The following is a 26877-nucleotide window of genomic DNA, read 5'->3' as shown; positions in this document are numbered from 1 at the left end:
CCCAGAGTGAGAACTGGGAATCGAAAGAATTGAAGATGCCAGCGACTGCAAAAGGGGACGAAAGGGGAGCGAAAGGCATCGGAAGAATACCGAGCTCTGTTTTAGGGAGGTGAAGGGCCATGTCGGGTCGGATCCAGAGAATGAGGAGACGTCGAGGCAGAGGAAAGTGCCTCATAACCAGCTGCCGCCGTTGATGGATGTTTGGGCGTGCGAGAGAGTCGCCATGGCCTGGATTCCGATGCTCCGATGCAGGTGTGCTGCAGGTCGCAAGACTGGGCCGGCACTGATGGTTTGGGAGGAACAAAGGGTGTCAGCATGCAGCAGAGGACGGAACGAGACGCAGGAATATGCTAGGAAAGCTCGAAACTGGCTGCAGACTCTCGGCTGAACATACGGATACGTTGAGTTGAGTTGAGTTGACAGGTGTAGTGAGCGAGGGATCCGCAAGGTGAGGAAGAAAGACGGCCGGAGGCGGAGGAGGAGAAGGAGGAGGAGGGGGGGCAATGCAAACATCCAAGTGTAGCTAGCACTGGATGAAGGTACGGGATACCACCTCCTTGGCGGTTGCTGCATGTACCGGGAAGGTATCCGGGACCGAAGAAGCAAGGACTCTTGAGCACTTGCAGGTAACTTGCAGGGAGGCCTTGTTAGAGGACCCCCACCCGAGACTGCAAGTAGCAGCAATGTCTAGTTCCAGCATTAGGTAAATCCGCAAGCTGTTCGAGCACAAGGTACATATTAAGGTAAGGCAGGACAGAACCGTTCCTGTATCGCCGTCAAGGGCGACTGTGCAACTACCGTACGAACGAACACACGGCTGACATGAGAAGGAGAAGCCCAAGGCCAGGAAGGCGTGAGACATGTTTCTGGGGAAGGGGTCACTGGATTACACGAGGCTGCTCTTGAGGTCAAATTCAACGTCTGGAACGGGAAATAGGCAGGCAGTTGCCCGTTCCTTCCATTCGATGGACCCCAGTGTTTCTTTGCCATACTCTTCAGAAGGGAAATGGAGGAAATGAGAAACAAAAAAGACTTCTCCATTCACAGACGCACTTCCCGCTCGGCTTCTCCATTCTCTGCCCCATCTACTCCATCCCCCAGTCCCATCAAGTTGTAAAGTACGGATACTCTGCACGGAACCAATGCTACTGCTACATAGTACAGCTACTGCGAGTCTGCGACTCCTCACATTCTCGCTTCTCGACCCTCACGCGTCCCAAGCCGCCTCCTCTCCCGGTCCTACGCTCCTCCAACCTGTCTTTCGGGCCTGTAGCTCCCGTCAACAACACTCCTGCCTCGGAGCTTGCCTCGCATCCACGAGCTTCCCTGTCTCTGTTACCGAAATCTTTCCTGTCATCCAACATCACTCGTCTCCCCTTGGTCACCTTCATATCTCGATACAGACATCCCATATCCGCACGTCGGATACCTCCTCACCAGCGACGTCTGCCTAAATGCCTACCCCATAACAAAGCATCCCTCGTCCTCATCTTCACCCGCTCAAACCCCGCTCGGAGTCGCTCCGAGTTGCTCCGCGACTCCTTGCCCTCGTTGTCATCGACCTAGATCATCAACAAGGTGTCTCGAGAATGGCTCCGCTTACAACTTGGCAATCCCTGCCGCAGTCAGTGAGCCAAGCCAACGGCCCAACCCTCGATATAACATTGCAGAAAACGCACCGCGCACCCGGCCCTTTTCTACTCCTACGAGTCATTTTAGTACCATCCATGGCACGCTTCACGGGGCCGATATGGGCCACATAGACCGAAATCACCCATTGCCTCGTGGCAGAGGGGCCCATATGGGCATTCCTAGCCGTCACCTCGAGCCTGATGGGCGCTCGTAACAAGGGTTCTTCTCGGAGAATTGTCATTGTACGATTCAAGTTACTGGGCAGTTACGAACTCAAATAGACTCAATATGACAGCGTTGTATGGTATTGCAGCAAACTTTTTGTTTATTCTGTATGTTCTGTGCAGTGTTCGTACGGGTATTCCGAGCGTACGGCACGGCAGACGTCGACCATAATACGAACACGTCGTTGATCCAAGGATGTGCCAACGAAGCTGGCGGGACGTGGAGACATGACGCCCGAAATATCATTCAGCTTGGCTCGAGGCATCTCGACCGGACGCAGTTTCCGATATGCACACTCCTCTGCTCTGCAAATTGCAGCGTGCGTGAAAATATTCACTCTGAGGGGAACTTCTTCAACTGACTGTCGCCTTTACGATACAGATACTGCGACCTTGCAAACGCATGACGAGATTATGTTTGTCCACCCATCAACACCAGATCGTCCAGGTCGCTACCGAGCCATTCAGGGCCCCCGGTTCCATGCAGGGTGCGCTATGCAGTCTCGCCCCCAATAGACCGATCTCCCACGACGACAGCGGCAGCGGCGCGCATGGGCATATGCATCCGAGTGCGCAGTTCTATCCTCAACTCGGTTCGACTCGCATTAACAGTGGACTGGACGGTCCTGGGGCTGCCGAGGGCATGCGAATACACCTCCATACCAGCAACAAGATATCCATACGATGGATTTGAAATGCTGAGATCAAGTCGATTGTCCATTCCGACTCCCGAATTTTGTTCCCCCTTCTACACAGCTGTGCTTGTTCGAATGTCACATCCCTACACTATGTGGACATTGAGCGGCCGCGGCCGAACTGTTCAGACACATCTAGGGTTTGACGAAAATGGAGCGGAAGAGAATGTGGCTTCCCAGCAGCCTCCATGATCGGAGCATGCAAGACATGCCCAGTAACAGGCTTGAAAGCGAGACTTAATGACCTGCGGAGCTACAAAGCCGTTCCGGAAATACTTCTTGATACACAGAACGGCATCCACATCGGGGTTCTTGTTGGGTTTTACAGACATAACACACGCTTTGGAAGGGGCCCAGCAAGCTTTGTCCACCGCTAAGCTCACTATACCACCACGACCGCTGCGCACTTTGATCTCAGTGGGCGCCAGCTTGACATGTGATCCAACAGAAGAAGACCGAAATCTGTAATGGAGGTGTTCGGCGACATGGCATGGGAAGTCGCAAGTGACGTCGTGCTCTAGAACGCACAGCACTTACGATAATGCCTGGTGGCAATTACGCCGCCCGCTGTGTGGCAGAGAAGAGGGTTGGGACTGATGATGTGCATGAATGACCCGAACGCCTGCGAGCGGACAATGAGACCCACGATCGCAAGGCATCGCGAGGATCTTGAGCAAGGGCAGACAAGTATGCTGCTACGGAGCTGGGAGTAATTAGAGTCGCTGTCAACACAAACAGCCTGTATAGTCCACACAGAGGCAAAATACGCCGACGAAGGGAAGCTCAAACCGCTCAGTGGTACAACCTGGTCGGGCCGGTATCGCAAATGTATTTCACTGCGCGAGCACCGCAGCATCTGTTTCACCCAACCACAACAAATGCGACGGCTCTCTATATGTGAGAACGAGTATAGAGGGAACCTGACAATTCAACACTGCCTGTCAGCCTTCTCGAAGAACCGTCGGACCTCAGCCGATGCCTCTCCGCTAACACCGGCGCGAAGTGCTCCGTAGTCTGAAAGTCTATGTCGATGGCGGTGAGTCGGAAGTGGACTCACAGTCCCCGGCAACGCCACCACTTTGGTTCAAGTTGGTTGTTAGAGGACAACTGGATCAGCATGGAGAAGGGGCACGAGTCGACTGCATTAGAATGGCAACGGCTCCCTGACTTGCTTCCCTGCTGGCCCGCATCTCTCAATCGACAGAGACGTGAGCGTTTAGAAGGAGGACCGGTCACCAGTCGCCTATTGGTCTGGCTGATGTCTCTTATCGAGTCTACCCCCCACATGGAAATTTACCCTTAGGGCCCGGCAATCTCGGTCAAATTGCGTGCCCCCCACCGCCAACCTGCGGGTTTTTGTCGTGTGCCTGTACCAGCCTACCCAGGTCGCTGCTGATCAACGAAACCAACCAAACCACTCTCAATTGTCATCCAGAAGAATCGCAGCTCTCGGCCGAGTATCGGTGCCTTTGTTCGTTGCAGCTGGGGGACAATCTTGTTGCGTCGCTCAAGGGTATGGTCCATTCTGATTCCAGGGGTCCATTGGGCAAAGTCGGCCGACCTGCGAGTTGGCTGCTGGTTTTCATCAGTGTCGTATATTAACAACCATGGTTTTCGGAGGAGTGAAGGGCGAAGAGCGCATGGTCGATCAAGTCTGAAAAGGGTTGCGTCCGCCGTGAAACCCTCGACTGCGCTGGGTGGCTGGTCAGGCATGGAGGTGCCCCGCGTGGGGGTCTGGTTCAATTCCGTTCTCACTCTCGCTGACCCAAACAGGGCAGGGAGCATGCCAGCTGCGACCTCGATTTCTGTGGCGTGCGTCCGGTAGGGTGATCAACACCAGATCACCAGTTCGCTGTGCTGAGGCGAAGTCACGGCCTCCATTTCAGGGGCGCATGTCCTCCACCATGACGCCTACCACGGTCCCTGGGCGGTTAGAAAGACGGCAATTGTCTCGTGACGTTCAAACAGGTTCGACTTCGGGCCAATTAACCCTTCTCGGGAGTCGGGATTCGGCGATTTGCTGGTCGAATGCTCCTGTCCATCAGGTCCAAACTTCCAATCCAGCTCCCAACCACCCAAGAGCGTCTCGTAGAATGCGAGCTTGCGTCGGTTTTCATCGAAGTTGTCGTCGCTAGATGGGCAACACGTCTTTCTCACAAGGGGAAATGGGGGAATGAGGACGGCTTATAACTTTCTTCTTATCTGGTGCCAAATCTATCAAGGTGTAGGTTTGGCCAACGACTTGCTCAAATAGGGCAGCTGACTCTTTTGCACCATATTTTTACCAAATTAGCAATACGATGCCGCCAGAGATCGACTCGCGTGCGCAATCGTCTCCCTGTCGCGGTATCGCTACTTATCTGCTTGTCTATCTCTGGTTTATCTTTTTCCTCGGACCTGCCGTATCTGCCAGTGATCAAGCGTAGGAACCAGAAAAACTGCCCGTGCTTCATTGGCCTTGCCGTCCCTTGAATCGAGGCGTATCTGCGAGGCATTCCGCTTATCTCCAGACTCTGGGATTCTCTGCTCGCGTGCCCACCCTTGTCGCTCGTTGGCCGCTACAGGAAGGCGTTGGAGATGACCTCCCTCCAAATTCTCCTTGCAGCGCTCACATGTATGGTGTAATGCATGTTTGGCGGCGGGACGGAGCACTTGGCCGTGATTTTTTCCTGCAAGTGTGCGCCTCGTGTGCTTGTCTTTATCTCTGTGTTGTGTGGGATTGTTTCAAGTGACCTTCTTATCTGGAGATGGCGGTCTGGGCGGACGAGGGGCCCCTTATCATTCTCCAGGTTTTCCTTCTCCTTCCCCGGATATCGCTTGCCGGTGGGCTGTGTCTTGTGAGATATAGATGCGAACTGCTGCTGCCGACCTACATGCCCAGCCTTCGCTAATCCCTTATTTGGCGCTTGCCGATCCGACGCTCCTTGGGCTGTCTGGAGACGTACGAAACGACGACTTGACGACTTGAAATTCCTACGTCGAATGTGCGAATATTTTCCGACAAAAGATTGGCAGTGATCGATTCTATACGTAACGCGAGGTCGATACACGAGCAAACAGGATGAATATGGAAGACTGTACGAGATGGAGGGAATACACTGGCTATCTACCGGAGAAGTCTTCGACTACCATGACGCGGTGCTCCCCAGACCGGAGCTCTCTGGCGACCCTTCGATATCGAGGACGACCTCAGCTGTGATGGCTCCATACTACTGCTACGTAATCGGCCCGGACAAGTCGAAGGGGGGCTGATACTGAGAGATGATGCCCGACCCGGATAACTGTTGAAGTGCAGAGACCAAATGCTACAGATAAAGATGACGCCCTTCTTCCTAACACACGTCAAAGGCGCGTCGCTGCCAGATTCCTTCGTCGATGACATCCTAAGATATCGACTTCCATCGCGACCTTGGTACTTGGACCTTTGCAGCTGGCGTCCACCGTAGCAAATCTTAATATCGCAGTCCGTGGTATGAGTGGTTCACTTCCATTTGCTCTATCATGCTAGACAAAGTATTACTAACAAAGGGAGAAACTGTCCAACAATGATGCCAACGTTTGTTTGAGCATGGAGGAGACGACGCGCCAGACCCAAAAGTCGAGCCCCGATTACGAATGCCCTCTATACCTACGATTCGAGACCAGAGCGTCACTGTGGACGACTCTTTCCTTTAACGCCAACAACTCCCTTCCCTGGCTTCGACGGTTGCCGACACTTCGATGTGGCCGATTGTGGGAACTGGCCCCCTCTCACGCACTTCGTGCCTTTACTCCCGAATACACGAGTCATGACCACACCTCAGCAGTCAGTGGACTGTATGGACTTGCTGTTCGATCTTGAAGGGATGGATCACGGAGGGGATGAACACGGCGGGACTCTGGGTTGTCTCAGGGAACCTGACATATAGCCAGGACCGAGCTCTGGAGTAATCCAATCGTGAGGGAATATATGGTGGCACGACCTGAATCTGTCTTTGGCCTGGAAGTGAGGAACGTGGTAGGCGGTCACAGAGTCTACGGGGAGAAGGCAGCGTTTCTTACTTCCTTGGGCTTGCAAACGGTCGATGTAATACATTGGGTATCAAAGAGCATGGTAATGTCTTGGGATCAATTCCCCGACAATGACAGCGAGAATTGCCAAGCGGCAATGTCATATTGAATAATTAGTGTACAATATGGCGAACATCGTCCGCTTTGCGTAACGTGAACCGGACACGGATGATACTTTTGGCAGTATTAATCTTGTAACAGTTTTCCAGAGAGAGGCTGCTGGAAGAGTTGTGGTTGTAGACAGCGAGATCAAGCATGCGTAAAACAGCCATAGTAATAATAAGACCGTTAAAAGGGAGTTGATAGCATTCCATAATCCAACTTCTGCTGTTGTTTCAGGGCCGCAGCTTCGGCTTTCCTCAGAGTTTTGAAAAAGTCGATGATGAACCGATCAAGCCAAGTCTGATAGCGAGGGTTGGAGGGTTTCATGTTAACACAAAGAAGAACAACGAAGTGCAGTGATCTTTGATTTAGCGAGATCATCTTGCAAACCTGCTGACCATATCAGGTCCGCAGATGCCCCAAAGGTCGCAAACACAAAATGCCCAAAGTCGGCCAGGCAATAGGTAATTACTATGCCTCAAACATTCATAGCTTTATTCTCCCTTTAAATTTCAAACGAATAGTAGCACAGTAGCACAGTTGTGTGTTCACCCTGCGGTCTAGGAAGTATGGTTTTCCTTCCCCGGTCGACAGCGAAGAAGTAGTTTTGACACAAATCTCTCCTGTTCTCTTCCCCTTATATGTATATCAACGTCAGGAACCAGGCCGAATACTCAGTCGACAAGCAAGAATGTTAGGGAGTTGAAATTCCATTATCTAGACTTTTTTCCTGTCACATACACCCGTGGACTGGACGGGAGGCCGATCAACAATCTTCTCGTCGCCGATAATCTAGCCTAGAGGAGGGCTTGGTAGGTTCCTCTACCATCAAGCACCTGGAGAGAAATCCCCTTTGATGATGAAACTCAAGATGGCAAACGTGGGCCTAGAAATGAGGAACATAACAGGCGATCCCGGATAAGACTTGCACAAGATGCCAAGTTTACAGAAATCTGGATAGAGAGAGCCTTCATGTCTCCTTCCTACCTTGGAATAGTTACATCACAACAAAGGAGGATATCAGAAGCACATCCGCCTGCCTGCCTGCCTTGGCATTATTAAAGTAACGGGAGGTAGTTTTTTCTTACGGGTCACTTTGCACCTTACCCCCATTTGCAGAGACAAATAATATCAAACGGGACGCTTTGAAAAAGGTGAATCGTATCAGTGGGTAGGTATTCACAACCGGTATGTAGATGTTTGAGCTCGTCGTTTAGGTGTTTGACTTCGGTCTTCAGTTTGGACGCAGCATTTTTGAGTTGATTGGTAATGTATAGATCTGTCTACGTTTGTTCTTCCATACCTCTGGACGGGAACTCTTATACGTCTGCAAACAGCTGCTCGTTTCCGAGGGCTCTTTGGTTAGAGCAATTGAGTTTGGTTCACGTTGGAGGGAAGAAGTAGATGTGTGTGGTGCTGGAGGTGGTGTCTTTGAGTAACTCGTGAATATGGGATTGGAGATGAGTCGCGCGAGATTTACTTTGGATGGCCCTGTATAGCGTTGTAGCAGAGGTTTTTTGTCATCTCTGGGTCACGTGAGTTTGCTTTTTCCTTGGCAAGAGACGTAGGTACCTTCTAAGTTATGTGAGAGACGAGAGGAAGCAGCTGGGTTTTGCCTTTCATCGGAATTGGCTCTAGCTGCTAACGTACCTAGGTAGATCAAGGAGTCGGCAAGTTCATAGCCAACCACGAGAATGGCCACTCTAGTGACCTCGTCTGTTCTGATACTGTTGGTATCAATTTCGAAGAGTGTCAAACCGATGCAAGTGTGTTGAGGCTATCCCAAGGCTTCTTGAAAAGTTGCAGTAAACACAGCATCCTCCAAGTCACTGTAGATGGGAACAGGTACCTCAAGACGTGACGAAGTAGGTACATATTCAAGACTCAAAGAGCTCACTTCCACTCACACTTTCTCTTCCCAAGCAGTGGGCAGAATTGGCCGCCCCAATCAGAATTCGAAGCGTTCTTTGAGTACAGGAAAGTTGCCTCCAGGTATGAAACTTGTCTGACCCTCTGTAGGCATTGTAGAAATGAGCTGGATGATTTAGATAATCAACACCCGATAGAAAAATTTCCATTCAACGTATCATGTTCTTTTGCAAATAAAGCGAGCTGGCCTCGGTAAGAATGCTCACTAGAGGACGACTTCCGCAAGCTTGGGTTAAGTCGCAGACGTCTACGAGCCCGACCTCCCAAACCCATCCCCCAGAGTTCCGGGCTTGAGCTCTTAGTGACCCGTTTTGTATCGTGTAAATTCCATCTTGCTTCTATATCAAATTCGAGGGTATCTTGACTGACTGATACCTGCCCCCCGAGACGCCGATAACACCACATAAAGACCGACCAAACCCTGTCAGGCATTGCCTCTACTCCTACGCGCCAGCCGTGATTTGCTTGTGTCTTTTCAGGCAGCGAGCAAAGTCGAGCTTCTTGCCCTCCTTGGGCATATGCGTGCCGCTGGCAATGCAGAGCACGCGCATGCGCGGGTCATATCGAAGACCAGTGAGGAGCTTGGGCGTAATAAGAAAATACTGCGACGTGTGCTCACGGCAGGCAATCTCCACCATACGCTCATGCACCATGCGCTCGTTACGAGGATCCATACCCTGGTTGATCTCATCAACCACCCGGAAGGGCGACTGCGCCATGGACTGGAGAGCCAACAGATAAAAGATTGTGGAGACAGCACGTTCACCACCAGACTGGCGATGCTGGTTTAGCTGCTGGAGAGTTTCGTTTTCTCTGTACGATTGTCAGCGACTGCTATTCCGGCACAAAGAATGACCGCGAGAATATTGAATGGGGGACGTGTGCTTACCTGAACTTGACCATGATGTCCAGTGCCCATTGGTCAAAATCTTCGTCCTTGTGGATTCGGATCTCACCGGCGCAATTGATCTGCTCAAAGTTGTAACTGAAGGCGTCGTTGATCTTGCCGACGAGCTCATCCAGCTGCGGCTCCCATTTCTCACGGATCTTTGTGATCTGGCGATTGAGATGATCCAATTTCGTCGTTGAGGACTCCATCTTGGAGCGCAACTTCTCAATCTCTCGGGCTCGCATCTCGAATTCGCGAAGGGCACCTGGGTTGGCGACATGGATTTGTTCGATCGTATGTTGCTCTGCCGCAATTTCATTGTCAACGTCTTCGACGCTCTTGTTCCTAGCAAGGGCTTCAAGAAGGTCCTTCCTGGTCTCATCTTGGGCAAAAATCTCAATGACTTTGCTCTGGGCGTCCTCAGCTCGCTGCCTCGTGCGCTGGGAGTCCTGGGTCAAGGCGGCAATGTTGCGCTTTTCGTCCTCCAGCATCTGTACAAGCTCATTGTTTCTAGCCTTGAGACCCTGTACGTCAGACTTGGCCTCGATTTCGCGGATCTGCGCCTCGAGCAGTGCCTCCTGCGCTGCGCGAACACCCGCAATAGCCGCGTGGTGCTGCAAGGTGGTCTTGGCCTTGCTTAACATTGCTTTGTCAAGGTCGAAGCCTAATTGTTGAATGGCCGTCCTGGCCTCTTCAACCTCTGCCTTCTTCTGGTCCAGTGCCCTCTTCTCGCTCTCTGTATGAAGGTTAGCACCTCTGTCACTGAATATGTGACAAATGGCTTACCGAGCTTTACTGGAATCCCTTGGTAAGCGTTATGGGCTCTTTGGAGTTCATTCTTTCTTTCCTTGAGTAGTTTCTGCAGACTAGGTCAGTTTCAGAGCCATGGGCGTTCAGGATGTGACTTACGAGGTCTTCATGGATCTCATTCCTTCTGTCGTTGAAACCAGCCATCTGGCCTCGCACTTCAGTATTTTGAGCTTTCAACGCATCAAATTCTGCCTCGACCTCGCTGATCTTGCGTTTGATCTCGCTCTTTTCTGCTTCATCGACTGGTTGATCTGTCCAGAACATGCCTTGCTGAATGCCCCTGGTCATCGTTGAAACGGCTCCAGGGCCAAGATCTTTGCGTCGAGACACTCTGTAGAGCTGCCGGCCTGTCGACCAGTTGTTGATCACCTCTCCTTGGACTATTCGATCATATTGGGCGTCGTTAATGTCCTTCAACGCGATGCCCGATGCATCGATCTTCTTTTCGTTGCAAAGCATCGCCAGCACTGGCTCGGGCCCGGTGATCATGTCAAGTGCAAATGCGTCTAGGCCGAGAGCGTTGGCCTCGTCTCGACTCATCTTGGGCCGGAACTCATGCAGCGGCTTGAGGATCGACCGAACATTGACAGAGAGACTCATAACCTTGTACAGGTAATGACTGAGCTTCTTGTGATCGTCACGGGTCTGCGCCGTAAAACACAGGAAATCGTCGTTGTGTAGCAGTGCTTGGATTTGATCCGAATACCGATCATCTTTAACCGAGCAGCAGAGTGCAGGTGGCCCGAAAACCTCCTTTTCGAACTTGTCGGCATTCTCCTGTAGCCAAGTGTAGCCTTTGGCAACATCGGGCCATTTCTTCTGAATGAAGTTGAACATCTGGCCCTGTTGAGAATGGAGGCCTTCAAGCTCCCGGTTGAGCGTTTGCTTCATCTGCGTCTTGGCATGGCCTTGTTCCTTGATGTCCCGAAGCTTCCCTTCAGCTTGACGGGATTCAGCCTCAAGCTCTCGGAGTTGATGCTCCTTCTCTCGCTGAGGATCATGTCAGTTCACACTGCAAAAAAGTCAGACTTCGCGACTTACAATTTGGGTGTTGTGTTCTGTGGCGTTGAATTCTGCAGGCTTGTTTTTCTTCTGATTTTCCAAAAGCCCTATCTTGCTTCGAATCTTGCCCAGCTCTTGCTTTTTGACTTCGAATCCCTTCTTGCTACTTTCAATGTTGCCCTCTATCGTCTTGACTTGTTCATCGACGTCCTCGATCCGGCTGAGTGACGTGTCGGCCGCAGCCTCTGTGCGTCGTAGAGTATCCTTGCGACTGCGAACCACAGCCGCCACCTTTTCGTGGTACTCTTGCTTTCGGTTCACAGCTTGCAGAGAAGGGGCAGACTCGTGCTCAAGCTTCCGCAGGTTCTTCTGGGCAAGCTTCTCCTGTTGTCTCTTTTCCTTGTATAGGGCCTTGGACTCGAGATAGTCGGCTACTGCTCGTGCATCAGTGAGGTCAACGATCTTTTGCTGGGCCTCCTCTCGCTCGCGAAGTCTATCGACATCGTGCTGCATATAGTTCTGTCTGTCCTCGAGTTGCTTCAGATGGTCGCCTGCAGAGTCGGTCCCACGCTGGAGTTCCTTTCTGTCCTTGTGAAGATCCTGCAGACTCCGCTGCCAGTCCAGCATCTGCTGCGGTGCTGCAGCACGCAAGGTTTCGTGCAACAGATCTATCGGAGTAGCGGAAGCAAACTCAACGACGCGGTCTTGGGGCAGGAATTGGCACAGGTTGTCAACCTGAATCTTCAGATCCCTCATCAACCCTTGAATAGTTTTGTGTGACGAATCCTTTCCGTTTAACCACCACTTCTGACTGTTTCTTTCACGGTCGATTTGTACCCGGATGACGTGATGTGATCTGTCCTCAGGCCGGCGCTGTAATTCGATCTCGATGACCGCCGAAGGCTTCCCATGCTTGACAAACTCCTTGACATTGCCTGCGCGTCCCAAATGTTTTGGGCTGAAGCCAAGACCGAGACAGATGGCACAGACAAGCGAACTCTTTCCCGTTCCGTTGGGGCCGATGACCATGTTCAAGTTAGGGCCAGGGAAAAATTCGGCCAGTTCGTATGTGACGAAGTTCTCGACTTTGACGCGGCGGATAGCACCAGGCGAGAAGCCACCTTCGTCGCCGCGCGCTGTGCTGTTCACGCCATTTGTACGAGATCTGTTCGGTATTTCGTGGTCATCGTCGTCCTCGGAGTCGCTGGCCCCTCGGCTCAGGCGGGGACGCTTGGGTGCTTCAGAGGCATCGGAACGCAGTTCTGAATCGTCGTCCTCGATGGCGCGTCGTCTGCGACGACTCGAGGTATGGGAGGGCATTTCCGGTTGGAGTCGTGGAGGTAAGAGCAGAGATGTGGTAGTGGATTCGGTCGAGAATGGAAGACGGCAATGGTTGGTGCCGATTTGAGGCGAGGTACCTCGTTGGCGTTGGCGTTGGCGTTAGCAGACGTCGAGTGCGACGCGAAGTAATTAATTTAGACGCGTCGGACCTCACCCCGCGCGCCACACTCCCTACCAACCTTCCAAGTTGCCTTACGGGGGTTCCACAAACTTGAGGTAGGTGCTTACCTAAGGCAGATAGGTGCCCGACACAAGGTGGTAACAGTGGTGGGGTTGGTGGGGCTGTCATCTGCCGTGCGCTCCAGTGTCCGGTGCAACTCAGTGGGGCTGAAGTCCGCACGGATTCCAGTGCCGCGGGTGGCTCTCAACTTCATCCCTTGACATCAGCCGGTTGTTGATCCGTCGTCCGATGCGGCCAACGTCGTCTATCGCGCCCCGATGACCCACTTTCTCAGGAATGCTTGCTGACACCTGATGAAACCCTTTCGTCAATTCTCCTCGCAGAGTGTGGTGACATTTGTCGAGGATGCTTTGTAAGTGAGGTAGGTAGTGGGCGTGACTCCCACCTTTCGGAGAAGCGTCCACAATACTATAGTAAGTGTGCTTACATGAAAGAAGCAGCCGCCTCGTACAAACGAGGGGCTTACACTGAATGAGACTTCACTGGGGACAAAGTATGCCGTACATCTATTTGGCAGGAGCAAGACTCGAAAGGTAATTAAGGCAGCCATGAGAATCAGCCGTGATGAGAATGACGAGAAACCACAATGACGTCCGAGTGAGGCAAGCGTGGTGGATGGTACACTCAGAAGGCAGCGCCTCGAGTTCTACTGTTTCGTTCCTTCCCCAACGTCAGGTGAGATGTCTGGTGGCCGAATTCTAGAGCTCCGCCTCCATTCCAGTTGCCCTTGGCTGCTTCGAAGCGTGAACCCCAGTGAGACCTTACCGCTGCCATATTCGTCCTTTCAACGGGCCTCGAGGTCGCTCCTTGGAAGGGGGCAACGTCTGTCTGTGGTCTCCCTTCGGCCCTTCTATTCTCTTCCGATTGCCTCACCTGCCCCAGCACCCTGGCTCCCACTTGCTTTCCCTTCTCCCACCACAACACCTTTGCCTTGACTCTGCGCGTCTTAGGCCTTTTTCCGTTACCACCCAGCAATCCGCGCTGCCTTTCTTTTCTCCTACCTTCAAACACCATCACACACCACTCTCTCGATATCGTCTGGCTTCTTTTTTTTTGGCAATCAGTCTATCAGAAAATCCATCCATTCGTTCAGATCCTGGCCTTCATCACTCTCTCTTCTTTCTCGCTCGCTTAATCCATCCAGGACCCTTATCTCCTTGCCCAAACATCTCCCTTCTTCAACTCCTTACAGACGGTAAAAAATCACCACTTGCCACGCTCAAAACCGACCATGTTCTGACTGCGACCCCGGAACTGCCGCTGACATGTCCGAAACTGGTCGGACGAGGGCCTCGGCCTCTCACGCCCGGGCTCCTCTCGCGGATGCGACTCAACGCATCAATAACGCTTCATCCAAAATTCCCGTCAAATCATCAAAGTCACGCGACAAAACCGCCGGCCATTCCCAGAATGCCTTTGCTTCGGATCATCAACGCCATGCCAACGACTATGACCCGCCAGTTTCTGGAGCGAGAGTGACAGCTTCTTCGGCTGGTACATCTAGCGCTCGCAACCCCGTCGTTGCAAGAGCAAGAGCATCCCATGACGTTGACCCGTCGAAGCGCATATCCCAGGTCTCGCAGGCCTCTACAACCACATCGAGCAAGAGAAGCAGCGGCTATGCTTACAAGACACACATCGGACCTTGGTTGCTTGGCAGAACTCTCGGAAAAGGCTCATCCGCTCGTGTGAGACTCTGCAAGCACCGGCTGTCTGGAGAATTGGCAGCCGTGAAAATTGTGCCAAAGAAGACAGCATACTTGATCCAAGCTGGCAGCCTTGCTGAGCTTCACGACTACGACGACAACTTGCCCGAGAAGATCAATGGCGAGATGCGTGTACCTCTTTCAATCGAGCGAGAAGTGGCTATCTTGAAGCTGGTCGACCATCCCAACGTTATGAAGGTGTATGATATTTGGGAGAATCGGTCAGAGATGTTAGTTGCCAGCTCGTGTTGAGAAAAGATCCAAGCTAATTTTGAAATAGTTATCTGGTACTCGAGTACGTTGAACAGGGTGACTTGTTCGACTACATCAATACCAATGGTCGATTTACAGAGGAGGGCGCCATGTTCCTTTTTCGGCAAATGATGAGCGCTCTTCAATATTGCCATTCCTTCAACATCTGCCATCGAGACCTCAAGCCCGAAAATATTCTGCTGACTCCCGACAACAAAGTCAAGATTGCCGACTTTGGCATGGCCGCCTTGCACCAGTCTTCGGAGCATCGACTTGTGACGGCTTGCGGCAGTCCCCACTACGCTGCCCCTGAATTGTTGAAGCATAAGCACTATCGAGGAGACAAAGCCGATATTTGGTCACTGGGTGTCATTCTCTATGCCCTTTTGGCCGCCTGCCTGCCCTTTGATGACCCGGACATTGGTGCACTGCTCCAGAAAACTAAGAGGGGTATATACGAGATCCCTGACTTCTTGAGCCCTGAGGCCAAAGATCTCATCCGTCGCATGCTCGTGGCCAATCCTGATACAAGAATTAGCATCAAGGAGATGTGGCAGCATCCATTGATTCGAAAGTACGACTATCTCGACGACCTCGGCAACAATTACCAGCTCAACGACCTCCGCAAGGGCTTTCACTACACCCCACTGAAGCCCCATGAGGTCGACCCTCATCTGGTCAGACAGCTTCGGTCCCTGTGGCACATGCTCACCGAACATCATATCAAGTTGAAGCTCATGGACTCTGCGTATGTACAACTCGTGACGGATTTCCTCCGCAACAGCACTAACTTGAAGCAGGAAAAACGACCAGAAGCTGTTCTACTGGCTTCTTCACAACTACCGCCAGAAGCAGCTAGAGAACTTTCTCCCAGAGCTGTCTCAGTCACCTAGTGACTACCATCACCTGCACGAACCGATTTGGAAGAAGAGGGTATCGACTGTCGAATTCAACCAGCCCAGGGCGGACGGGACGGGCAGAAGCGTCTCGCGCTTCACCGTCATCTCTCATGTCGCGGAGACGGACGACGGAACGATCCAGAGCTACGACCCTTACAATTCAAGCCGACCTATGCGAGGACATTCTCAGGCCAGTCACGCGAAGATTGTAGTTCACCGTAATCATCGAGGCTCCATGAAACGAGAGAGTACTCAGGCATCACAATTGTCACATGTCAAGACAGGCTCAACACAGCGTCACTCCCGCGTCAACTCTCAGCGAACAGCAAAGTCTGGACGCTTCCAGTCTCCCCGCAGCTCAATGAATTCGCTTCCTAGCAGCAGACAAGGAACTTCCTACAGCCGACCGGCTTCACGCCACAAGCGAGGTATCGACTTTTCTCACATAAGAAAGAAGTCTGCTGATGCTCATGCCGACAAGCGTCATCGAGATGTTCCAGGCGTTGTTGGAGAGACAGCCTACCAGGAGAGACCCCAATCCCCGACAAATCCGCCTAAGCACATTCCCATGATGGAAAGACCCAGACCGAAGCTGAAAATCGTGAAGCCCCGGGACCCTGCGGTCATGGTTAACGAGGAATTACGCAACTTCAGCAACAGCATCGCGAAGGACTGCGATGAAGCATTCAACAGCTTCCTCTCTGCCGATGAGACAACAGAGCTGGTTTTGGACGACAAAGGTGGTATCAAGAGAGAGTCTACGGGTCTGTCTTTGGGCCAAGTGACACCCTCTCCCGAGACTTTGACCAATCCTTACCACCCATGGGATACTCGACCCTTGCCACCTCTGCCGGCTCCCAAATTAACGCCATCCTCGAGTCCGGAGACTGAGAGACCCATCAAGCACCACGAACAGCCCAAGGACGCACAGCATTCTGGTCGGGTTGGAAAGTTTGTGGATCAAGTCAATCGTCTGGGCTTTCCTACTTTACTTCCTAAGCAAGACCGGCGTAGTATATCTGCACCTACACATGGACAGAGTAACAAAACGACCGGCCGTCTACCAGCAATCAACGAGAATGGACGAGATTCAGAGTCTTCATCTCACTGGAGAGATACTGACCGGAACAGGATTGTATCTGCCCCGCCAAAGACCCCTGGCGGTTACGCTGAAAAGGACGGTCTTGATTATCTGATTCAAGCAGGGGACACTATCCGTGTCGTCAACTCGCCAAGTGCAACGAGTCCAATCCCGAAGCCTCTGAACGTGCGAAAGAAGACTGCTGAGCGGCCGGCTTACGAGGACCAGGTCGAAGAGCGCTACGTCTACATGCATGGTGCATCGGGTATGGATGAGCCATCGACTCCATCTGCTGCTACTCATGGGAGTGGCACAACGAAGCAGAAAAAGTCATCGTGGTTCAAGCGTTACTCAAAGGATAGCACCTCTAGAGAGGGTAGCATCAATACCGAGGCAACTCAAGAAACCCAGGCACATAGCATGACCACCCAGTCCACAGCCCCGAGCCGCTCGGAAACAAAGTTCCACGAGCCTCCTCCCCCAGTTGCAACCAGGAAGAAGGGCTTCGGCCTGCTTTTCTGGAAGAGCGGTAAAGACAAGGCCGAGGGGAAGATGGCGATTGTTGGTGAGCATCGGGCCACGAATACTGCTCTCAATGAGCATGCACCACTAACATCCACCCCAGGTACAGAGTACGATGACTCTCCTTCTCCCGACAACAGAAGAGCTACTGGACACGAAACGAATCGAAAATCAGTTAAGAGCTGGAACGACTCTGAAAAGGGGGCTCGGACAATCGCGGTTCATCAAAACTGGCTGGCGCGTCTCTTTGGAGTGAAGCCCGCGACGAGCTACGTATGCCTGGCCATGTCGCGGAAGCGAGCTCGGCAAGAAATGGTCATCCTCCTCAAAGACTGGCGACGTTATGGTATGAGAGATATCCAGGTCGAGAAGGAGAGGAACATTGTGTTTGCCCGAGTTGGGGCGCAGAATTGTAAGTGCCATGGCGTCGCTCTTTTGAAAGGCCCTGATTTCTCTTGCTAATTCTCCACACAGACTTAGGCATGAAAGAAGTTGCATTTGCCGCGGAGATTATGACAGTGATCGAACACGGGAAGAAGGGGCCCCTCTGCATTGTACGGTTTACGCAAGAGCGCGGGGCGGCCAGCAGTTTCCACAAGGTAGTGGACACGGTCCGTACGGTGTTCGGATCGCGAGGGCTGGTTGTCGCCGACAAGTCCAAGGAGAAGATGATGATCAAAACGCTCAATTCCTGAGAGTGGACGAGATTGCATTTGGCGTCAGAAGGTGGGCGGCGACATTCGTTTTTGGGGTACCGGCTCGGTAGGTTGATGGACTAAGGACCGACTGACGGGTTTCCCCACGGTTCTGCTTTTTTTTTTTCCTTCCTCACTTTTTTCTTGCCAGTAGCACATCTGGGATCAAGCATTGGCTGGGAATATTCATTTCGGAGGATAAGACTTGATTGTTTGCGAAGCATGGCCTACAGCTCGACATCACAAGTCTCGGAGGGCATTTGAGGGACTGGAGGATGGATAATGAATGTGGTTGGATGACTTGCCCAGCATGATTCAAAGCTGCGGTCTACATCCATAGTTCAATGGATTGGTCGTTTGGGAATCCCGTCCGATGATTGAAATCATTCTTCGACCATCAACAGGTTTTTTGTATGGCCGAGAAGCAAAGAGGCTACTGTTCATAGGGTCGAGCTGCATAGGTACCAAAAAGTTGATTGCTACAGTACAGACGAAGATCATTGTTTTGTCGCCAGATGTGCGTTGACAGGTTCTGGTACAAGTGGATGGGTGACCACTGACGGCAAGGGCCGGAAACTGTCGGCATTCACGAGAACGCTGATTGGATTTCGCTCAGCTGGGGTAGCACAGGAAGCAGACCTCGGCAGCTCGGTGAATCGGATCTTGGTGTGAGCTCAAACCACGGGTATCCATGGGTCCCGCGTCATAAGAGCTCGGCAAGTGGAGAGAGCATTGGTTTCCTGAGGTACCTAGAGTCGAAGCTGAATTGGTGATTGGAAAGTTGGTGCACCGTTGCTTGTTCATTCGTCGCAATGCGAGGCTTTGAAAAGAAGTTGGTGCAACGAAAGCTCAACTTCACAGCGATTACCTTGAGAGAGATGTGCGAATATGTGGACCTGTGACGGACCCTTATTCTTACCCCAGAGACGAGCTTCGCTTACGGGCCTCGCCTCCGTCGACCGTGGCTCTCGCCGGCGGCGACAATGTGGTCCCTTATCGCGACCGGATCCGACTTCGGCCTGGGGAACGTGGGCCCTAGGACGGCACGGCGGGTACGTTTGGACACGAGGTTGAGAATGCACACAAGGCCTTGACAAGAAGGGAAAGAATTTTCACAAAATTGCTCGATAGTATCGAGTAGGAGATTCAATTGAGTGAGGCGGATGGAAAAGCCTTCACACAGAGAGCACGGAGGGCGGAGATGGCGCTTTAGAATTAGATGGTGGCCAATATTGCTGTCGATTTTCTGTGGCAGGCATTTCTTACCACAATCTGACCCCACCACGCATGCCCATGTCAATGTCGGGTCAGCCCAATGAGACTTGCCAGAGGCATTGCAATGAGGTCACTGGGAAGCGAGGTTGCTGTCTAGTGTAAGGTGCTGCTCCCGGTCGCTTCACTTATCATCGGATCATCATCGAACCCGATCTCGACTGTAACGAAATGCAAGGCGAGGACGACAGGCGGTACATGTCATGGAGCGAGCCGGACGAGCACATGCAAAGTCACCTCACTGAGATTCGGCTTCTTTTCTGGTGGTCTGGTTTCACTCTTCCCCACACTTTCACAAGCGTCTGGTGTCTGCCTCCTTTGACGAACCTCCCTTTGTAACCCAATCTCCAACACCAACCACACGCATGGACGTCTCTCTCTCCCCTCTCCTCTTCTCCCCGCGGTCCGGCTCTGAGGCTCTCCATCCACCCGAACCAGCCCGATCACTGCCGACCCAAGCACCCAAGTATGCTTGACGGCTGCTTCTGGGTCCCTGACTAAACCGCGATGATGCTGTCCCGGTACTTCTACGACCACCACAAAGGACCTCCCCTGGCAGTGTGCGATCCCACCTATTTGGATGTACCTCGGGTGGATGCCGACAAGTTCCCCCGGTCCCGCTTTTTGCCTCTTCCTCTTGGTCTGCTTGAGGCTATCATTCCAGCCCTTGTCATGGATGGGCGCCGGCCAACCCCTCGCTCGATTCGACTCGACTCGTCTGAGCCGAGCTTGCGACGGTACTCGTCCAGGTCCATCGCGCCAAACCCCCATCTGAAGCTGTTTTCTTTAACAATTAATACTTAGAGCCTTGCAGTCTGCTTCGCTTACTCGGCAGGACTTCTTTATCCGTTCACTTCTTCCATAACACCCAGTCGTTTGCTTCCTTCAAGCTTCTTCCTCCAGATTCAGTTGCTCTTGTTCTCCTTGGATACATAATATACCCCGCGTCACACGCTTACTCGAACCGTCGTCCTGTCTCACGACGACGCTTGTGCGCATTCCTCTAACACGTGAAAACCTTCCTGCAACAACCAATTTGTGTAGGTAGCCGCCGACCGGAATATCCTACCAGTGGCGTACCACCGCACCGCAAACACCATCTCCAAGTACACACTCACACATACCCACACACAATGGCAACCACCGAAGCAATTCTCCAGGGCGTCAACGTCCTCGGCACCGTCACGGATGCTCAGCGCAAGATCCTTACCCCCGATGCCCTCGCCTTCCTCGCCCTGCTGCACCGCTCTTTCAATGCTACTCGCAAGTCACTTCTCGAGCGCCGCAAGCTCCGCCAGGCCGAGCTGGACCGCGGCGTCCTGCCCGACTTCCTCCCTGAGACGAAGCACATCAGAGAGAACTCCACATGGAAGGGTGCACCGCCGGCCCCTGGTCTGGTCGACCGTAGAGTCGAGATTACCGGCCCGACCGACCGAAAGATGGTTGTCAATGCCCTGAACTCGAATGTCTGGACTTACATGGCTGATTTCGAGGGTAAGTCTGCGACATCTCGGAATACATATATAACGTCCATTGGTGTACTGTACTAACAATGTCCTGTTGTAGACTCGAGCGCGCCCACTTGGGAGAATATGGTCAATGGCCAGGTGAACCTGTACGATGCCAACCGCCGCAAGGTCGACTTCAAGCAGGGTTCCAAGGAGTACAAGCTCCGTACCGACCGCACTCTGCCAACCCTGATCGTTAGGCCCCGTGGCTGGCACTTGGAGGAGAAGCACGTTACCGTAGACGGCGAGCCCATCTCTGGTTCCCTCTTTGACTTTGGCCTTTACTTCTACCACAATGCTCGCCAGACTATCGATATCGGCATTGGCCCGTACTTCTACCTCCCCAAGATGGAGTCCCACCTCGAGGCTCGCCTATGGAACGACGCTTTCAATCTGGCCCAGGACTACGTCGGTGTCCCCCGTGGCACCATCCGTGGAACCGTCCTGATCGAGACTATTCTGGCCGCATTTGAGATGGACGAGATCATCTATGAGCTGAGAGATCACAGCTCAGGCCTCAACTGCGGTCGCTGGGACTACATCTTTAGCACCATCAAGAAATTCAGAAACAATTCCAACTTTGTCCTGCCCGACCGCAGCGCCGTCACTATGACTAGTCCCTTCATGGATGCCTATGTCAGTAGAACCGCGCCCCTCGCATGCTTAGATCGAGAAGAGACTAACTTTTTGCACAGGTCAAGCTCCTCATCCAAACTTGCCACAAGAGAGGCGTTCACGCTATGGGCGGGATGGCTGCCCAGATCCCCATCAAGGATGACAAGGCTGCCAACGACAAGGCGATGGAAGGCGTTCGCGCCGACAAGCTGCGTGAAGTCCGCGCTGGTCACGACGGGTGAGTTTGCTGCCGTTCTGCCTCGTGCCACTGGGTTAACCACTCACATCATATCAAAGAACCTGGGTCGCTCACCCTGCCCTGGCGGCCATTGCCTCTGAAATCTTCAACAAGAACATGCCCACGCCCAACCAACTGTTTGTTCGTCGTGAGGATGTCAAGATTGGCCAGAATGACTTGTTGAACATGAACGTACCGGGTAAGATCACTGAGGAGGGTATCAAGAAGAACCTCAACATTGGTCTCGGCTACATGGAGGCCTGGATCCGCGGCGTTGGTTGCGTTCCAATCAATTTCCTCATGTAAGTACACACGTTTCCGACCTTTCATCTTTTGCAGAAGCATGAAACTTATACGTTGCATAGGGAGGACGCCGCCACCGCCGAGGTCTCTCGTTCTCAGCTCTGGCAGTGGGTGAAGCACGGCGTGTCCACCGCCGAAGGCAAGAAGGTCGACAAGGCCTACGCCCTCAAGCTTCTGAAGGAGTCTGCCGAAGAGCTCGCCAGCAAGGCACCCAAGGGCAACAAGTACCACCTCGCCGCGCAGTACTTTGCCGGCCAGGTCACCGGCGAAGATTACGCCGATTTCTTGACCACGTAAGTCAACATCATGCGATCCCATCCCACATCGCCACCACCACCGGCGCCATTTCGTTACCATCGGGGCGTTCCTCTGCGCCGCGTGGCTGTTATCATTCGGTGATTGCGTACCGTGGAGCAAATGTACTGACTTAACCAACAGTCTTTTGTACGATGAGATTACCGCCGTCGGTAGCGCACGCCCTGCCTCCAAGCTGTAGGTTGGGGTGGCTCATTGAAAGCTCGTCTCCGAAGCGAAGGAGGTGATGCGCGATGTCCTGCGCAATGAACCTTCTAATTGGCCTCTGACGGATATTTGAGGCATTGTTTCACCGGCTGGTTGGGTCTCGGGATCAAGGCAGGATTGGGTCGAAAATTTGCCGGCCAGGATTTGGAAGTCTGTTGATGTTACTGGTGCATGAATGTAAGAATGAATGAGATTGAAACTTTCGGTCTTCTTGCTCCAAGATTACACACCCCTCCATGCCACACCACCTACCTGTGCAGCATCGTTACTCTGTCGGGCTGATCTCGTCTAGAGGTCTCGGAGTCCTCCAAAGCCTACACGTCAACGATACCGACGAGTCGAGATGGTGGGCTTGGGGATGGATGTTGCGAGACGAGTAAGGAGCATCATTGGCTGCGGGGGGGACCTGGGTCTAGGTCCGTGGCTTAACACACTAACGTTGGAGCTGCTGTCGTGATAGACAGTCGCAACCGAGATCTTGGAAAGTCCTTTGGCTCACAAGCATTGTCTTCCAGATGGCGCGCAGTCCCCGATTCGGCGAGACACAGACTCGATCATGGAGTCTGTCCAGGAATCCACTCCCAGTTCCTTCTTCTTCTGCATTCCCCTTTCAAGCCGTTTCCCGTCATTCATGGATATTGATGGATCGGAAACTATGGCGAACTGGTGGGCTGTGCGTTATCAGGGGTGTGTATGTCTGTGAGTATGTTGAAACGATTCACTTGTCGAGGATGAGGAAAGAATAAGAAACGCTGGTGGGTACATTTATCTTGGCGATCGTGCGGACCCTGTGTGCAGGTCTTTTTGAGATTTCCGGCTCGCTTCAAAGATTCAGGGGTTAACGATACCATCTTGTCGGTGTTAATGACGTCTTACACATTTCGGTCGTTGTATGATTACGTGGAAGAGCCGGGGATGATGAAACCCCCCCACTCCCCCGAAGCTTTGGGACATGTCAACGGAGGCCAAGGAATGGAGATCGGAGAGGCAGGAGAAGAAGAAAGTTGCGGAGCGGCGCGACATGGCGGGCCGTCGAGGTTCGACATCTCCTGGGGAGCGCTCTGCCTAGGGGCGGGCCGCCGATGGTGTGAGGCGATGAAGGACGAAGGGAAGAGAAGAAGGGGAGGGAGGAGGGTTTCGTGCAGAGCTACAGTCAGTTTTCCTGCTGGTTGGATTGAACGCGAGCGTGGGATGGCACGCCTCTCGGATGCAGAAGGATCGATTTTCTTCGCTTGCCTCTGGCGTCGTCTAGGATATCGACATGTCATAACTGGGTGTATCAGCCGCGCCTAGATGATCGGGCAGAATATACTACTGCGCACAGGGAAATGCCGCGGTGTATGTCGTGGGGGCGGAGCGGGCCGTCTTTGATGAGCGCATATCCCAAAGACAAGCTCATCCTATCGCATCGTCCGTCATCTGAGAGTGAGCGAGAGGAAGGGAGGGGGGGAGGGGGTGTGTCGACCATCTTCGGAAGTGCGATGGCCCTCTGTCGCCCCTGGGGTCCCGGAGGGACGGTCTGGCCGGGACGGCAGCTTCCTTTTCCCCCCAGCGCCCGACTTACATCGTCTGAACCATCTCCGTCATCTGCAATGAAAAAGAAGTCTGGATCAGGGCGGAGTGCCTTGGAAGGGGCGCGCGATATCGGGTTTGCCGGCGTAGAGAATGGCGGCGATGCGCGGCGATGCGCTGCTTGGTTGAAATATGCTTTCGCATCATGTACCCGAATTCGGGAAGATGTTGAGGTGTGTCTCCTTTCCCCCCCCTTTCCCCCATACGCAGTTTCTTATGCTTGAATCGGCCGCCGAGATTTGCGTGGCTGGGCTTGTCAGGAACATTGTGACCAGTCGTTTTCTTCGGTAAAGGGGACGATGAACGAATAGGCCAACCAACCAAAAAAAAGAAGTGATGATTCAATAGTGGTTGGCTGCCTATGAAGCCGCATCGGACGCTACTTAATGCCTATATGGGGATCTAGTTCCAGGAAAGAAGAGTTGTCTCAGGCGACATCTGGCGTCGGTGAGATTTGGAGGTTTCTTTTGCCTTGGTCACCAACCGTCTTCCTTCTCTCGCCGCCTTTACCCAAAACTTTGGTCATTTATGATAGATTGCGAAAGGTCACGGGACGGCATGGCGGGCCGGGAGAGAGGACGCCGGCGCCGAGCGGCGCGGTGATTGGGAAACAGATACACGTTCAACGATGGAAAATCTCCCCAGAAAGAAAGCGTATATTGTCTTGAGCGTACCTCGATCTGATAGTCTTGGTCTCTGATGCGAACGCCTCTGATCTCCGCATAACCGAAGAGGCGAGCGAGAGAAGCTGGTTGGGCCCCGTGAGACCTGCCTCTCTTGTGTTTGGGAAAAGAAACCCCACGAGCTGGCTGTCTTGATCTGTTTCCCGTTTGGATGGGATGGGGATGTGGGAAAATATTCACCCCCGCCACGTTGATTAGATTAATGAGAACAGACTCTGGCGGACGGATGCAACGCCTTTTGGCGGTCTCTTCTCTTCCCTAATTGGACCATGACTTGCTAGGAAAGTCTTGAATTTCTTGCCGACGGACCTGGTTTGAGCCGCAGATGACATCCAAGAGCGTTCTTATTCTCAAGATACAAGATAGCTGACAGCCACGAAATTCTGTTTAAATATCCGCCGAGACATTATAAATGACATACCCATGAACCGGATAACCCCCACAGAAAGGGTGTACGCATACGTGATGAACCGGCTGTCTTAAAAGATGGTTGGCAAGCGGCACACGTGCAGCAAACAGAGGCATCGGTTCCAACTTTCTCCGCGATCGCTTGTCGTAAGTCATCCTTTGACTTTGTGAGTAAGTGGCCTAAACGTCCTCCATTGGTCGAGATCAAAACCCCACTGCCAGCGAGCTAATCAGATCGTTGGGGACCTTGCAGCCGGTGAGAGAAAGAAGAAATATGGATTCTCGATGAGGGCCCAGTCGGTGTCATCCTTCTGAATCAAAATGATTTGCTTTTCGACGGGAGACGAAGAACCCACGGAGCTGGTTGTGCAGGGAACAGGGCTTGAGGTGAGAAAATAATGTGAAAAGATTGTTCCTCTCAATGTGCAGTTTTTTGTTGTGACTATCTGGAGGAATTGAAGCGTATCAAGATTTCTTCTCGTGAGTATCAAGGGCTCACTCACTGGATGTCTATCCGACAAACTGTGGATCGCAGGAGTGAGTAAGTAACTAACACCTCCCTCGCCCAACCTTTTTGCATGTTTTGCTTGAACGCTATTGGCGAGGCCCCCTTCTGAGAACCGAAATATGACAGATTGAGTGGATTTGAGACTAGCTGCGGATCTCTTATAGTTGATAGTGCCGTATTGGTTGTCGTTCTTGAGTCTTCCCAAAAGCAATACTGCGTCTCAGGCACTCTCTTGGCCGATTACAATATCAGAAGCCCGCGTCATGATGAGAGGCGATTGCGGCAGTGATGTCGGCACCACAAAATGTATCACAATCGCTGAACGTGCCTCTGGATACGATGTTGGCGTAGTTCGTGTGGTTTCTGAAACAGTTGGAGGTGTAGTCGAGTATCACTGCAGAGGGAATTGTTGTTCACCGACCCCGATTTGGGTAGGGCGCCAACAACAGTTTCAAGACATCTCTTGGAAGATCAAGGTGTTGAGGGGCCTGTGGAAAGTTCATAATTATTTTGTACTCTGCCACATATCGGCGCATCTAGCTGTGCGGGTCGTGCAATACCGAGATGGCTTATATGGCCTTGGGGCATATTGAATTTACTTTGGTGAAACCAAGTTATGCCAAACCCTCAGGTAGCATCGAATGTCGATGAGATTAAATCAGAGACAATGTGTGAAGCAAAGTTGAGCTACGTCGTCACTGTATAGCCTCGTGTTTTAATTATTCTGGTGTCTCTGGGAAATGGTTTAGCTAAAAAGACAAGTTGTGTATTTGGACGAGTATCCTGGACCCAATGTTCTCAATGAAGCTGAGCAGAATCCATGATATGACTGATTTCGAGTAGAACGCCAAAGGCAATGCCACAAGTCAAAGGCATAGGTGTGGGAGTCAGTATTTCATCTGAAAGGGGGCATGAATCAGATGCTCGGAATGGTAAGGCGGAAACTGTGATGGTAAAAGCACACGTCGGGTCGTGTAGAAGGGGAATGAAGACGCTTGGGATGCAGCAGTATTCTATGTAGTCTGTCTGGTCGTCCATTAGGCAAGGTTTTCCTGAGTCTTGGTTATTCTCGAGGACTCCAAGTCCTTGAGTCGTAACGGGGTTCATGAGACCGGCGTCTAGCCGGCTCTGAAAGTGGACTATGGTGGGATGACTATCATATAAATGAAGTTGATTTGGCATCCCGTTATTGTCTGATTTGGGTGGTGATCCATTGTGTATGGCAAAGTAGGGAGCTG

The 26877-nt window shown here is 52.4% G+C and overlaps 4 protein-coding genes across 4 annotated transcripts; 3 read left to right on the top strand and 1 right to left on the bottom strand.

Moving 5' to 3' along the window:
* Positions 1 to 1161: 1161 nt before the first annotated feature.
* CORC01_08052 (uncharacterized protein) lies at positions 1162 to 1913 on the top strand (the record flags this gene model as incomplete). Its single annotated transcript, XM_022619687.1, has 2 exons — positions 1162 to 1482; positions 1764 to 1913. Coding segments are annotated over 2 exons (471 nt in total), but the record flags the coding sequence as incomplete, so codon positions are not given.
* Positions 1914 to 9075: 7162 nt separating this feature from the next.
* Positions 9076 to 12653, bottom strand: CORC01_08051 (RecF/RecN/SMC N terminal domain-containing protein; the record flags this gene model as incomplete). The annotated part of the gene is made up of 5 exons (XM_022619686.1): positions 9076 to 9445; positions 9522 to 10257; positions 10308 to 10380; positions 10431 to 11321; positions 11373 to 12653. The coding sequence occupies 5 exons, from the start codon at positions 12651 to 12653 to the stop codon at positions 9076 to 9078; spliced, it is 3351 nt and encodes a 1116-aa protein (XP_022473750.1).
* A 1467-nt stretch (positions 12654 to 14120) lies between these two features.
* On the top strand, positions 14121 to 18010 carry CORC01_08050 (uncharacterized protein; the record flags this gene model as incomplete). Its single annotated transcript, XM_022619685.1, has 5 exons — positions 14121 to 14761; positions 14842 to 15561; positions 15614 to 17358; positions 17419 to 17727; positions 17790 to 18010. 5 exons carry the CDS (start codon positions 14121 to 14123, stop codon positions 18008 to 18010), a joined length of 3636 nt encoding a protein of 1211 aa, XP_022473749.1.
* A 2405-nt stretch (positions 18011 to 20415) lies between these two features.
* CORC01_08049 (malate synthase) lies at positions 20416 to 22442 on the top strand (the record flags this gene model as incomplete). Its single annotated transcript, XM_022619684.1, has 6 exons — positions 20416 to 20776; positions 20849 to 21426; positions 21486 to 21643; positions 21703 to 21945; positions 22009 to 22239; positions 22385 to 22442. The coding sequence occupies 6 exons, from the start codon at positions 20416 to 20418 to the stop codon at positions 22440 to 22442; spliced, it is 1629 nt and encodes a 542-aa protein (XP_022473748.1).
* Between the last annotated feature and the right edge of the window lie 4435 nt (positions 22443 to 26877).

Source organism: Colletotrichum orchidophilum, assembly GCF_001831195.1.
Source record: "Colletotrichum orchidophilum strain IMI 309357 chromosome Unknown Scaffold_67.1, whole genome shotgun sequence".
NCBI classification, from domain to species: domain Eukaryota; kingdom Fungi; phylum Ascomycota; class Sordariomycetes; order Glomerellales; family Glomerellaceae; genus Colletotrichum; species Colletotrichum orchidophilum.
Note: the sequence above shows the minus strand (reverse complement) of the source record. Positions and strands in the feature narration are given on the sequence as shown.